The sequence below is a fragment of the Gavialis gangeticus genome, unplaced genomic scaffold, assembly GCF_001723915.1.
Source record: "Gavialis gangeticus isolate Ggan-Ray unplaced genomic scaffold, GavGan_comp1, whole genome shotgun sequence".
NCBI lineage: Eukaryota > Metazoa > Chordata > Crocodylia > Gavialidae > Gavialis > Gavialis gangeticus.
In genome coordinates this window covers 4,939,245-4,948,650 of record NW_017729022.1, presented here as the reverse complement: position 1 = coordinate 4,948,650, position 9,406 = coordinate 4,939,245, and the positions used below count along the sequence as shown (strand labels likewise).

Genomic DNA, 9,406 nt, shown 5'->3' with positions numbered 1-9,406 from the left:
TGCTAAGCTGTAACCAGACCTCCAGAACTGTTAAATATATACTTTTCCATACAGAAAATGAGATATGGCTGAGTTAACATTTATTGTTGCTATGAGAATCTTAATTTGTGCATTTCTGACTTTCTTCCTTTTCTTTTTACAATTTCTAAGCATGAATTAGCATTCTTTGTTGATGCAGAACTGTGAACTCCAAGTTTGTCTGAATTCAACATATATGATCTAATTTTAAATTTGTGATGCAATTTTATATTATCAATCATTTATTCCATTCTTCAGTCATAATTTTTGCTGACACGCTTAACATTTAGATATAACAATGCATTAAAATGGTGGTCCGGTAGTGGAATGTTGAGTATAATATTTAACTCAGGACATTCAGTTCCGCATTATAGCAAAACCTGTTTTAAGCAACCAGGGAAGGGACCAAGAAAACATAATTACTTATCAAAAGTTGCCTCTAAACATAGGTGGAGCATAAGTTTACACAGTTCATTCAAGGATACTTTGGAGTAAGTCCTTGAGTCAGACAGCTATTGTAATAACTGTACAGATTTCACTTGGTAATTGCAGACAATCAACACAGGTTTTGTTGAAGACCACATCCTAGGCTCATAGGAAAGTAGGGCTGGAAGGGACCTCATGATGTCATCTAGTCCAGCCCCCTGCTCAGAGAAGAATCATCCCAGTCAACTGTCTGTTTAATCTACTCTTGAAAATGTTCAAAGATGGAGATTCCACATCCTCTCTGGGTAGCCCATTTAAATCCTTAGCATCCTCATAGTAAGGAAGTTCTTCCTAATCTCCCATCTAAATTTCCTCTGCTGCAGTTTGAGGCCCTTGCTCTTGATCCTGCCCATCTCCTTCCTCTTTATAATCACCCTTCAGGTATTTGAGGACTGCTATCCTCTGCGAGTCTTCTCCTTTCCAGACTAAAAAACCTAGTTCTTCCCACCTTTCCTCGTAAGTCATGTTTCCCAGGTCTTTAATCATTTGCATCACTCTTCAATGGCCCTTTCCAATCTGCCTACATCTTTCCTGAAGCCTGGGTTCCACAACTGGAGACAGTACTCTCCGATGAGGCCTCATCAGTGCTGAAAAGAGTAGAAGATTTGCAAGTGATGCTCCTGTTAATACAACCCAATATGCTATCAGTCTTTTTGCAACAAGACCACACTGTTGATGTATTTTCATTTTATGCTTCATTGTAACCCCCAGGTCCTTCTCTGCAGTACTGCAGCCTAGCCAGTCATTGCCCAGTCCGTACTTATTCATGCAATTGTTCTGTCCACAGTGCATGACTTTGCACCTGTCCTTGTTGAATTTCAACATGTGAATTCCAGATAGCATATCCTTTGAACAATAGGGCCTTTTAAGGTGTCTCAGGGTAAGCACCCAAAATCAGTAGTGACTTTTGATCCTTATTATTTAAATTTAAATACTTTAAGATCCATGTTTCCCACTTAGAAAATAAAGGAAGATCAAAGCGATTGACTGTGCATGTCTTTGGTCAGCATATTTTTATATAATGATGCTGTTTAGCTACACAAGAAAAAAGGTGAACCTTGCTATTATCATGGGGCAAGACAGACACATGCTTTCTCCATGCTAGTTAGCAATGACTTTAGCAGTATCCTGAAAGCTTCTTCACTATCTGCTTGGTTATAAAGCTCACCAGCTATTTCTAGGTCACTTCAGGAGAATCACTGGATATTGTATCAACCCATCTGATTTGGTATAGGGACATGCATTTCACAGCGCTGTATCATCCCATCTGTAAAGGACAGCTTATGACTCTTTTTTTTTATTAAATGGAGATCACTGACTTCCTCTTACTGAAAGTCACTGCAATAACTAAAAAAGGAATTTATATTGACTTTTATTTGTGGACAGTATCTTAGCATGAATATTCTCTCCTTTTTTTCCTGAAAAGTCCATTAGACTAAAGCTTTAATATGTCCTTAAATAATTCTCAATTCACTTAAATCAGAAGGAAGTTCTCTGCACAATACATAAAACTAACTAAAAATTGCTCAATAACTCACCATTTTTGTTTCATATTTGAAAAAAATAATGTTCTAGTCAGAATACATATTCTAATTCACCTCTTCAAAACTCATCAAACTACCTTCTTTTATTCTAGAGTAATACTAGGCCTCTGCAGTACTGGACTTCTATTAATAAAAGTAAATGTTCTCATGCATGAAAGACAGAGCAAAGACAGTGTGAGTGAACAAAGGCAATACCCTTAAAAGGAGATAGACACAGTGGACTTCTATGCCCTCAAGGCCTAAAACCTGATTAAAAGCCATTTTGCACCAATATTTTCTAGTGGTAGAAAACTGTTGTTTTAATTGGTTAACTGTATGTTTCTCTAACTTAAAGCAGGGTTAGTACTGTTTTTAACTGAATGAGATTTTCAATATTAGATCATTTCTGGGTAGGTCAATGACTGCGGTTTCCTTTTTGGGGAGGCAAAAACATTGCAGTATTTTTTTTTACTATTTTTCTCTACATCATGTAGATGTCTCCTACTTCAAGGCTGAAACTCCATGAAACAGAAATCCAGGAATGACAGCTCTGAGAGCTACTAGCAGCAGCTGGAAGGAACCTGCTATCTTCTAGCTCCTTCTTCAGATAGGGTACTGACACTGGCAAGCCCTGGGGTCTATTATTAAGGGTAGACAGTGGAGCCAACACATGAAAGAGCATTGGAACAGGAGCAGAGTGAGAGCAGGAAGATGAAACATTTCAGCTGGAAGTGGGATTAAGAGAGGGGCTGTCCAGGGGGAAGTTGGGCAAAGAAATAGGGCTGAAGTCATGCTGCTCCCTCCTGTTTTCCACAGCTGAGTCAGTAAAATTAAAAATAAAACAGCCAGCTTCAACTTAAATGTGTAAAAATAGAATGCAAATATACACATTTTACATTTGATATCAATTCTTCTACTGGAAAAGACCACAAAACCTACCCTTACAGTATTCTGGCTCCAGCAGTGGCCTAAACCCTGTTATTTCATAGAAAAACAAAAAGTCCCTATTTCTACAACAAAATCTTCCTGGCCCTGTCAATGCATGCCCTGAAGCATGAGGTTTGATGCACTAATTAGGATCCAAATGACAAACAATACAATTACTAGAGACACTATTTAATTCATGTAAACATATAATCCATGTAGCATCCTTATTAGGATACTTGCCTCAACAACATCCTGTGCCAATGAGTTCCACAGAGTAATTATATATTGCATAAAACATTACTTAACATGTTGCCTTTTAATTTCACTGAACATCCTCTTGTTCTTTTTTAATGGGACAGAATAAAAGGAAGTGCCTCTCTCGTGGGACATAAGTAATTATGAAAATACACTTAAAAGGAAAATATCTCTGCTCTGTTGTCAAGTAATAAAACAATGGTGCCTTTTGCAGTTGGTTAAAAAAACCAAAGGAATTGTATCAGACTTTAACATTCCATATTACTGTCAAAAAGAAAAACATTTAGCAAAATATTTGCTTTCATTCTTGTTCACTGTTTATTTTTTTAATTTACATCATTGACTGTTTGCAAAATTTCCAGGGAAATAATTTTATATAGGTTTTTTTTTTTTTTTTACTGCATAGGAAGTACAGCCTTCTTAGTATTCCAGAATCATAGTATTATATAAATTTTGGGGCCTGCATCTCCTCCCAAATAAAGTTATTAAGAAAACACAAACGGATATTTTCTAGGGTCAGGCCCTGCGATTTTTGAAATCCTTATTTGAAAATTACCTAGCTATAATCTTCAGAACTTACATCTACTACTATAACTGTATTTACAACTTTAGTTATTTATATGTACTTTATTACAATATGTAATATCAATGTTCCTTGTAAAGGTTACTATTTTATAGAAATTAGACTGAAGTTATTACCAATCAACCTTTTAGCAAACTTAGTGGGATAAGTTTCAGAATTTTTCTCAATATATAATTTATTTTTTATTCCATTTGCTATTGCAGAGAATTGTTTTAGCTGTCTTAATTTCAAAACCTTTTTCAGTGTAATAAAAAAAGTATTTTTGGTAGAAGTCTCTTGGTCCCATTTCAAATTATGTTCTGAAATATTCTTATACTGATGAGGAGTCATTATTGTAGTGATTTTTTCTGTTTCAACACAGTATATTAAGCCATGCCTCTCAACCAATCAACCTCAGTATAAAGTGTAAATGAGGTCAAACAGATTGCTCACTAAATCTTTGATCAAGTTGTCTGATCATATATAGATACAACTCTCTGAATTGTTGTATATGCTGTATAATGTTATCATACAAATTTAAGCATTTCAGTTACTGACTGCTGCTTGTGTATATATAGATTAACTTGCTGGTCATAAAACTACAATGAAAGACAGAGTACACCAATATTTAATTAAGACCACCAGTCTTTTCTCTCAAAAATTAAGAAAGCCAATGTTCTTTAGGTTTCTCCAACACATGATGTTGTGCTTCATATACACATTTTCTAAAATTAAACTGTGAAATTTGTCAAATACTGTGTTGTAACTTTAAATATAACTGACATATTGGAATAGATAGAGGGGTAATTATGATAAACTACACAACAGTGCTATTGTAGATAATATCATTTATCAATCCTGTGGTCCCCATCATTCATGCATTTACAGTTTGGGAATACAGTGACTGCAAAGAATAATAATTCATAATGGCTACATTCTCAATAGTTCATGCTAGCTCACTAGACAAAATAAAAAAGGTTAATTGTATAACTGGAAAAATGTAAATTTTATTCCAAGAAAATTAACAGGCTACACAGGTAAATTTTGGCAAATGCAACTTTATATTGAAATCCACACATCTGTATCTTAAAGAAGGAAAGACTCACAGACTCTAATGTATTTCTAAAATACTAAGAAATCATATATGCTTCCACAATTTAAAACTTAAATAATTTAAAACAACCAATACACCAAAATGTGCAGAAAATATAAACAAGACTGTGCCTTCAGTAGAATAAATGCTTCACAAATTGTGCAAGATATCATACTAAGGCTGCGGTCTCCCCATGACAGCTGTCTTAAAATATAAACATACATCAACTGCCTGTGTTTCTCAGAACAAACTAGAATGGGCAGCACACCTAGAAAAAATCATATCATCCCAGTGATGTGCATACTGATTTTGGGAACCATGGGAGGAAAAAAAAGGAAATAGAGGATTAAGTGATCTTTCATGCACTCCCAAATGACTGACCAGAGTTACTGATTCAATTTTCCTTGCTTATTTGCTTCAATGCTAAACAAAATGGAAGATACTAGATAACCCTTTAAGGCAACATGTGTTTATTCTGTATAATTATGACTGTTCAATTAGGACTGGATATTATCATTAACGTTGCCTAACAGACTGATATCTAGCTTTTTAAAAATATAAATTAGAGTCCAAGAAACTTTATACCAAATCAGCAAAAACCACAGAATACAGTTAACTGCTAGTAATTTCACTGTTAAGGAAAAATGGTATTTAGAAAGAGTATTATATTTGGGGGGAAAAATGGAAAATCTAATCTGAACAAAAATACTGGTTTGGAATGCTCCCCAAAACTTACTCACAAAGCAAACAGATTTGTAAGTGTGATAATCCAATACTGCATGGCACATCTTTAATCAGTTACAGTACTTAAGAGTCCCCAATTTTCAGTCTTTGCAAAACAATAACTGTATGAAATGTTTTAAAGGTCTTCGGATGTCTAAAATTAGTTTTATCAACACATTAACCTCATATCAACTTAATTTATTAAGATGTCCAATGCTAATCTTTTTGATGGTCTTATTTTATGTAGTGATATACACAGCATTTAGCACTGATACTTAGCACCTGCTACTTTCATTATCTAGATTTCAACCACATAAAGGAATTCAGGGCAGTAGTTCAGTCCTTTGTTCTTAATTACAAACCTTCAGCAGTGGTCAGCAGGAACACGTTTAGGTTTAAAATGGGATTATAGGTGAGCTATTGCAAAGACTGCAAAATGTTGCCCAAATCCTTACAACTGCTGACATCCCATTCTTGATTTTCTTCTCAAGACATGGCTACAGGCCACAATTGCTTAGCAGAGAATGGTAGTGTTTCACAAGGCTAAAGATTTACAGATGCTCCCTCATATAACACAGTAAGGTTCCCTTGGTAACCTGGATTTTCTGCAGTAAAGAAGGGTTGTGCTGAAACAGCGCCTCAGCTCCCTGTTGGAGAAAATGCAGACAAAAGGATTGATTCCAGCTTGGGCAAAACTCATCCAGACAGCAGCCGTTAGAAATCCCCCTGGTACTACAGGCCCTCTTGCAAAAACTCTCCAGTAACAAGCTACCAAATAGGGACCCCACAAGGTCAGAAAGAGAAATGTCATAATGTAGAACATTCTGCTGATTCTCTTTTCCATTTTGAACTCATCTAAAACCAGTAGCCTTCTCCTGCCTGTGGTGTTCGCATTTTGCCTGATTCCCAGCAAGGTTGGTGGTGTGGGACCCCTTCCAAATCCAGCCAGCCAATTAGCAGCTGCTTGACCACTGGCTCCGGGACCATGAAAAGTCCAGTTCTGGCTCACCGCTGCAACAAACTGGACTGGCTTCATTTTCCTGCGATCATGAACGAAAAATATCAGCTTGAGGTAGACAAGCTGTGTGGCTAGGAGTATAAGGGCAAGAAGAAGCATAAATCCCAAAGAATCATTGGCCCTGAAGGAACGATGCTGAAAGGTGCATTGGTCTTCCTCCCTAATGAATGAGTAGGTGCCCACATCTAAAACTGGGGGGAAAGCCATAGCTACCGAAAGGGTCCACACCATACAGATTACTGCCAAACAAGTCCAGAAGGTCAGCCTCTTTGTATAAAAACGGTGGTGGGCAATAGCTAAGTATCTGGTGACACTTATGCAGAACAGCATGAAAGCAGTGTGGAAGCAGGACAACACCCCCAAAAAGGCAATCACTTTGCAAGTAAGAGTCCCATATGTCCAAGTAGAGCCATTTTTTACAGAGGTGAAAACAAAGGGGAAACAAATTGCAGATCTGAGGATATCTGAGCAGCAAAGATCCAACAGGAAGTAGTAAGGAGCTCTATGCAAGGTCTTATCTTTGACTAGCAAAATGGAGATCAGAAGGTTACCCACCACACTGACTCCTATTATGAAACCCAGGGAAGTCAGTTTCAGAAAGGCTGTTAAAGGAGAGAGATTTTGTAAAATGTTGTCAGCTGCATGGCTGTAGTTCGCCATAGATGGATGGATGATATGGATATTGCCTCAGTCAAGTCTCATGATCTATATATAAGAACAAGGAAAAAATAGATCCATACATCTTACTGAAAATGTAATCCACAAACAGAACTGATCTTGTGTCTAGTCATACAGTACATCCTCTTTTCTTCTTTCTGATTTGTCATGCCATCAAAATATCTGAAAAAAAATGAGCTATCAGTTCTTAAGTTAACAAGTAATGATGTCATAAAGTGCTAACAAAGATGTTAATTTATGGAGAAAAAACCAAAGGAAGGTGTAAATTTGAGTACTATTATTTGTTTTTAAAAACCATGAGGCATGTTCTTTATATGACCTGCATACTTTCTGTATAACGTTATTTTCAGATTTCATGGATTTGAATTGCTTACAATTTCAGAGCTGACCAAACAATGTCCCTTATATTAGGTAGAATACACAAATGCCCAGCTAAAGCCTTGGAGGCTTTGTGAATAAAATAATCCCCAGCTTGCAAGTCCAGAAATTAATCATTCACATCTTCCAAAAATCCTAAAAGGCTGCTGAGATTTTGACATTACCTACATTTATTTTACATCTACAGTATTTGTCAATGTTTTAGAGGCAGCTGCTGTGTTGATATGGATCACGCCCAAAGAAACCCTGCAGAATTTATGTTTTTTAACCCAAGTCACCAAAGCACATTAATCACACAATGTTAGTTCATGCATGTTTTAAAGATAAAATGTATTCATTACATCCCCCTATAAACCAAGATTTTATCATTCAGGCTCTGAAATAAACACATAGGCTAGACAGACCACAGCACTGTGTTTTAGGGGGGGAGGGCTTTTCCCCCTGCTCTTGGTAATGCGAATCTTTGAAGCCCAATATTATGATGATCATGATTAAACCCAGGTTCATCTCAATACTGAAGAAAAATAAGGAAACACACCCAAGGAATAAATGCCCGTCCATTTGGAAGGGTTGGCTTTAATAGAGAGAATAAATGGAGCTCTCTTTTTAGGGCTCCGCGATTTCCACTCCTCCCTGTGAACTGCAACAGAATATATTTCATGCACAGAAAATAATCATCATCATCAGAGAAAGACACTGCTGCTTTTCCCGAGCCAGGGACCCGGGAGCCACAGCAGGCAGGATCAGGCTGCTCTGTTATTCCCATGGAGTGTTTCCTATGCCACCTCGGGTGTACAAAGGCGATTCTCACTGAATCCCAGTCAAACCCGTGCATTCTTACCCCGCACAAAGCGCCTGATTGCTGCTGTGTAAACAGAGGCTGATCAGATCATGGCAACGGTTTAAAACCATGAAATCAGCCTCCCCCCAGCCGCTTTCCCTCGCTCCCCGCTCGCCCCGCTCCATGCACATACGTACACAGCGATGCAGGGACGAAACGCTCCTGTGCTCCGGGGGAGCGCCGCCGCGGCGGCTTTGCAGCTCCATCCGCCCGAGCCCGGCCACGGTCTCCAGCTACGGGGAGCTCGCGGGGAGCCCCGCGGAAGAGGCATTGTCCGTGTCCACTTCCATTATGCAGTTTATTAAAAAAAAAAAAAAAATCCCCAAGGGAGGGAGCTCTCCCTCTCCATGCACAGACCTGCAGCTGCATCAGCCCTGTGCCCCCCCCCAGCCCCTCTCCTCCTACCTGTTGGTGCTGGAGATCCCCACACACCAGAGATGCTTCTTTCTATAAATTGCTGATTTTTTTTTTTATTATTTATTTATTTATTTTTGCCTTGGTACCTTGACTGAGAATCCAGTCACTGGCTTGGGCGGCGCATGCTCACTGAGCCTCCTTGAGCTGCTTGCCTCGTCCTCCCCTGTCGCAGCGGCACAATATCTCCCAGTAACGCAGCAGCAGCAGCAGCAGCCGCCTCAATGAGGGCAAGGCAGGCGCAGCAGCAGCAGCAGCAGCACCACATTTCCATTGCAATACTTAGCTGAGCTGGATGTCTTGGGGAATCTGGGCAAGCCTGAGGAGGAAGGGGTGGGGAGGGGATTTAGGCTCTCTCCACTTTGGCTCTGCCTTTGCACTCCTCCAGCCACCCCTTCTCACTTAACATTCTGGCCTGGGAAGGAGCTCATCTGGGCCAGGCTTTGCAGCGCATTAGGGATCCTGGATGCTGTTCAGATGCGAGCTTCAT

At 38.7% G+C, this 9,406-nt stretch overlaps 1 protein-coding gene across 2 annotated transcripts; it reads right to left on the bottom strand.

Annotated features, from left to right (window-relative positions):
- Positions 1 to 4,381: 4,381 nt before the first annotated feature.
- On the bottom strand, positions 4,382 to 9,064 carry GPR85 (G protein-coupled receptor 85). Of its 2 annotated transcripts, none has more exons than XM_019514552.1 (2): positions 8,908 to 9,064; positions 4,382 to 7,445 (listed from the first exon to the last, which is right to left on the bottom strand). In XM_019514552.1, exon 2 carries the CDS (start codon positions 7,263 to 7,265, stop codon positions 6,153 to 6,155), a length of 1,113 nt encoding a protein of 370 aa, XP_019370097.1. In that variant the 5' UTR covers positions 7,266 to 7,445; positions 8,908 to 9,064; the 3' UTR covers positions 4,382 to 6,152. The 2 variants fall into 2 exon arrangements, with proteins under 2 accessions (XP_019370097.1, XP_019370096.1); XM_019514551.1 differs by lacking the exon at positions 8,908 to 9,064 and adding an exon at positions 8,640 to 8,814.
- Positions 9,065 to 9,406: the final 342 nt, after the last annotated feature.